This window comes from Atta cephalotes, assembly GCF_000143395.1.
Source record: "Atta cephalotes unplaced genomic scaffold scaffold00005, whole genome shotgun sequence".
NCBI lineage: Eukaryota > Metazoa > Arthropoda > Insecta > Hymenoptera > Formicidae > Atta > Atta cephalotes.
The window spans coordinates 8187281-8192530 of record NW_012130069.1 but is presented as its reverse complement, the minus strand read 5'-3'; the positions used below and the strand labels follow the sequence as shown (position 1 = coordinate 8192530).

Here is a 5250-nt window from a genome sequence, read left to right as displayed (position 1 = left end):
ATATATATATATATATATATATATATATATATATATGTATATGTGTATATATTGAAGTTATTTTGACTTCTTTAATGAGAGGGTTTACTGTATCAGTCTTAAAGATGATTCATTTAAATGCTAATTTGCTAACTAGCGTCATTTGTACATATAATACATTCGTTCAAATTCTGGTGCGACATATGGCCCTCGAAAAAATTCTGAGACATAGTACAAAGTGGTAAAACTAACCAAAGTTAGTTAATAACGTTATAGTTGACGATTTTTAAAGTGTAAAGTTCCATTGTCATTTTCACAGCATCATCAACTTTTTAATAGAGTATAATCATTCAATTTTAGTTATTAAGCTAGCTTATCGAATTTTTTTCGGTCCAAAGATGAGATCGGCATCGGGTGCTCCTTTAGGGTGATTATATTTTTGTCGTCGTTCTCTATTCAAGTTTACAGTGACTGGTCTCGTACTTTGATTCATAGTTTCTTGATAATCTTCCTCTTCTTGCCTCTCAGTAATGTTTAAAGTTAGTCTCTTCACGCGCTCTTTCTCTTCTTTTTGTTCTTGTTCGCGATTTCTGAGATTCATAGCCAACTCAGATGACACTGGAACTGCGAGATTCTTGTACTGTTGTTTGTTACCCTTTCTCAGCATCAACACAAAGTCTACTGTGCTATTGTCAGTTGGTCTCTCCTGCAGTTGTTCGTATGTCTTCTTTGTACTCTTCACGTGTAATGGTACGGAGATATCCACTTGTTGTGGCTTTACCGAATCTCGCATGCGGTCCTGTATGTTGTCTGAAACCATTTTATCCAGCGCCGACAGGAAATCATCGTCTTCTGGACAGCTCACCCGTCGTGGTCCGGACGGTAAAGCTGCATTCAGTTCCTCTGTCACATCTACAATCACGCCTTCAGTGCCACCATCTGCTGATAGACTTTGAGATCGATCACCCTGAGTGTTTTCTTGGGTGCCCATAGTATCGTCTCGTTCAGCATCGGCTGTCCATTCCTCTTCCGACTGCGCTTCCGAACAATCTTCGGATTCTTCGAAATGCAGTTCAGCCATACCTTTGGCATCCCCGCTACCATTTCCAGCCAATGCTGCTTCTTCATCGCCTTCCAGGATAACGCCCATGTCGTTTTCGCCTTCGGCAGTAGTATCATCAATTGGAGGATTACCCAAGGTTGGATAGAGAGTGTTGCGCAATTCTTCTACGGCGCATTGCGCTTCCTTGTAATTCTGGAATAATTGCATTTTGGGTCGTAGCATCGTTAATGTGTCACGATACATGTAATCTATCCCAACGGGGAACGGATTCTCGGACGTCCAGATCGGATCCGTATACTTAAACCAGAAATAGTTTTGGAAGAATACGAGAAAATAATCGAGTTTCTTCTTGCTTGATCCGCCGCTGAAGTATTGGCCACAAGTCTCCAATAATGTGCATACTAGACGAATACGAAAGAGATGATCAGGCGGATCGAGCACACTTTGCAACGAATGATCCACACTGACGCCAAAAGTAATAAGCAAGTACAAAGTACGGAAAATATCGCCGCTCTCCACCATTCGATAATTATACAGCTCGCCCAAATACTTGACCATAGCAATGCGTCGTTGATTGAATTTAGGCAGGTTGATTTCCATGCACAGTCGTATGTCTTCGAGTACACCGTCGACCACCTGTGGCCCGATCGTCTCATAATGGGCCACCAAGCCGGCCAACAGGCTTCCCACGCATCGAATATTGGGATATTTAACATTGTAGGCGGCAGTGAGACATTTTATAGCATAGGATGACACGCTCTCGTCCTCCCAGTCAAGTTTGCGCATCCACTTAAGCACCTTGTCAGTATTCGTCTTAGAGAGATCCTGATAAAGTAGTTTTCTAATAAATTCATGTACGGGCGGTCTGTCCTTCTTTGTAACGCCGCCAGTCGATTCAGGTGGATTCACGAAGTAATACGCATTCTCGATGATTGTGACATAGCGCGAATCAAGTGCAGTAACTGCTTTTTTGCGCATCATTTGTTCCAGATAGACCTTGGTCCTTTGATGAGAATCCGGCGAACAGAAGAGATATCGGCCGCAAATCTCTAACAAATTGCAAGCCATTTCAATGTGATGATGCGTAAAATCGTGTAGTAAAACCTTCAAACAATATAATGCTTCTATTTTGGAGTAAAGTTTGAACTTCACGAGTTCACCGATATAGCGGACCACTTTGATCTTCGACTCAATATTGATCTGATCCTTCTTACGAACATGGTATTTAAAATCTTGTTTCAACATCTGACACAAGTCGTTGCCAATCTCTGGCATTACTGGATAAAGAATGGCTGCTAAGCGAGAATAAAAGGGTAGTAAATCCTGACGGATTCTAGAAACGCCGAAAAGAGCTTTTACCAGCTTCTTCTTGTTATGCTTTGTGTTGAGATTCATCAGGAAGTTGACTGCGGCATTGTCAATCATTTCGCGATTTACACAGTTTGGCAGATGCGTCAGAAAAGCGTCCAGCAGTATCTTGTTACTTGTGTTGGAAATCTGAGGCTCCTCCACTTCTACCTCAAGTGGCTCTTCGACCTTCTCAGTTTCTTCCAACTCGTCAAAGACAATTTCCTCATCGAGAGCATCTTCCGTTATTGCCGTGTCCGTCTTTGGGATATCTTTCGGGGTGTCCTTCAAATACGAGCCTGGTAGAAAAACAGTCAGATCCGGGAACACCTCATAGAAACGTCTTGTCTCTTCGTCACCCCACATATCCTCTAACATAGCGTTATCTTCTCCCTCATTGATCATCTTCAGTGTTTCCTCCACTTCTGCTTTTATTTCATTGTCCACTGGAAGCTCCGGCATTGGTTCATCTAGCGTATCGGAAAAACTCTGTACATTGGTTAATAGACGCTCATAACAGACTTGTAGAGCTTCAAGCTTTTCCTTTCGTTCCGAACTCAGTTCTCCCCTAGTCTGTAGTATCTTGCGATTTTGTTTCTCGAATGCCTGCAGTTCCTTGTGCTCCTTTAACATATGTTTACACAAGGAATTATAATACTCACGTAACAACAGCTTAACATTCTGCTGTTTGTCCGGTGATAACATTTTACTCTTTGGAATTAAAACGTTCAATTTCTCAGACAGCTCTCGTACCCTTTTAGGTATAAGACCAGCGTAATCTTCGCCACAATGTCGACAAAAACTCAATATTATGCTAGCATTATTATGCTCCTCTTTGTCCATATTGATCAATACAGTTAGTACCGAGCCAAGTAGCGGCAAGCCCTGCTTATGCGTAAATATTCCAGCATTTACCAATTCTGCATAGAATCGCAAATCTACTCTCAGTTTACTAGGATTTGTTATCTTGTCGCCGACCTTCAGTGATAGTATCCTTTGCCAATTTTCAAAAAAATGAGTGGAAAATTCAATGTATGTCTGATGGAGAAAACTACATACCCTAATAGCAGGTGCTACGTCAATCATTTTTATTTTAGCATCTACCAGAGCGGTGGCAACTTCGCTCACGTATTTGGTCAGATTTAAAGTCGCCATATCTTTCAAAACTGTGTCGAGTTGAGCCATGCTAAAGTTCTTCAGTTTCTTGACAAATGTAGTGTTTTTCTTGAGGCTCGAGTCAAGTTTACTGAATGATGCATCTGGGGGCCTTGCAGGATTGAGATTAGCCGCGCGAATCTCTTCCTTCGTTGTGAGTCTCTGTTCTGTTTCTCGCACATACTCAGTTAAGAACTGCCGGTCCTTTTCCGAGATCGCATCCGGTTCTTCCGCGATAGTTTCTTTCTCAGCCGGTGCCGCTTCGTTTGCGTTTTCGGACATTGTAGAATACTCTGCAATGCAAAGAAAATCGTGTCACTCGCACTTTTCCTCGGCAAATGTAATGTCTCAAATTAAAATGCAATTGAATTTAAAAAAAAACTTCTTTCGTTGCGGCACTAGAACAATTAAGTATTACCCTAAAGATAATTTACCAATTTAGCAAAGAAAGATTATATACATACAGGTTACTTCATAAATCTTAATTAGATATCTACCTGAAGAAATCGTTTGATAAAACTATTCCACTTGTTTACTATCGCGTCCGAGAACTTGATAAGGTTAGGTACGTTATGTTATGGCAGACGACAATCCGCTCCATTTGCTTCATAAACTATAAACACTTGATAAATGCAACTGCAGTCTTGTCATTCCTGTTCTTTCTGAAACTGAATCCTGCGCAGTGCACGTGTATGACCGGTATCCATACTATTCATAATTGGCTCTTATATTCCAACTTTCTTAAGAAATGTCTTAAGGTGCCTTTTCATACCGACGCTCGATGCTCATTTTCGAAGTCAAAATAAATCACGTAATCAAAATTGACGCTTGTAAAGCTAGTCACACACACACTTTTTGTATCAGTAACAATAAGATTTTCGACCAATCACGTTGCTTGATTGTTACGGTTATGGACGATCCATTACTGATATTACCATTGTAGACCACATATTATGTTTTCCTTAAGCAGTAGCAGTAGTGAATTAAAGAGTAGTCGTACAAATCGACTAATCATAGTTGAATGTGAGAAAAATAATCAACTTCTGCTTAAGGAAAACATAATACGTGGTCTACAATGGCAGTATTAGTAATGGATGAGGCTGTAAGAGTAAGAAATTGACCACTCACAGTCGATTATTCTTCTCACATTCAACTGTGATTGGTTAATTTATTACTTTTATAACCTCATTCATTACTGATACTGCCATTGTAAACCATGCATAAAATCGTTCTGTTTTCTCATAATTACATTTTAGAAGAAATCTGAAATTGGCTTCGTGGATTGCACAATTTGTTTATAGAATTATAGAACGCATAAAAAGAAATCCTAGAAAACACGATTTCACGAGAAAATCGGAAAAAAATTCAAAATTAAAAAATTCATTTTTTTGGCATGTATAACCAGAAAGAAATCTGAGAGAAGACATGAGGGACTTTTTCCTGTAATTGCAAAATGCCCCCGCAAACTACTGACTTCTGAAGAAGTGGATGCAAATTAAACAACAATGGTCGGTATTCATAATCCAGTTCTTATTTCAAGATGTCATCATGTCTTAAGTAATATCTTAAGACGCTAATACAGCTCTCTGATTGATTCGTGACTTCTTAAGATTGTATTAAGACGATCATGAATATATAAGATTTGATTATGAAAATCGGCCAATATCTATTTTTATCAGTGCTTTCAATGAAAATAAATCGCTGAA

The 5250-nt window shown here is 39.6% G+C and overlaps 2 protein-coding genes across 2 annotated transcripts in view; one reads left to right on the top strand and one right to left on the bottom strand.

Annotated features, from left to right (window-relative positions):
• LOC105626642 (methylosome subunit pICln) overlaps positions 1–224 on the top strand; it is a 2512-nt gene extending 2288 nt beyond the window's left edge. Inside the window, exon 5 of the mRNA XM_012207935.1 lies at positions 97–224. Within this exon, the coding sequence (XP_012063325.1) occupies positions 97–224 (128 nt within the window). The remainder of the gene's footprint in view (positions 1–96) is intronic.
• A 128-nt stretch (positions 225–352) lies between these two features.
• LOC105626457 (regulator of nonsense transcripts 2) lies at positions 353–3826 on the bottom strand. The gene has a single exon (XM_012207758.1). The coding sequence runs from the start codon at positions 3824–3826 to the stop codon at positions 353–355; it is 3474 nt and encodes a 1157-aa protein (XP_012063148.1).
• Positions 3827–5250: the final 1424 nt, after the last annotated feature.

Excerpts from the sequence above, each read along its gene's own strand:
- LOC105626457 (XM_012207758.1), bottom strand. The coding sequence starts at position 3,826 with ATGTCCGAAAACGCAAACGAAGCGGCACCGGCTGAGAAAGAAACTATC.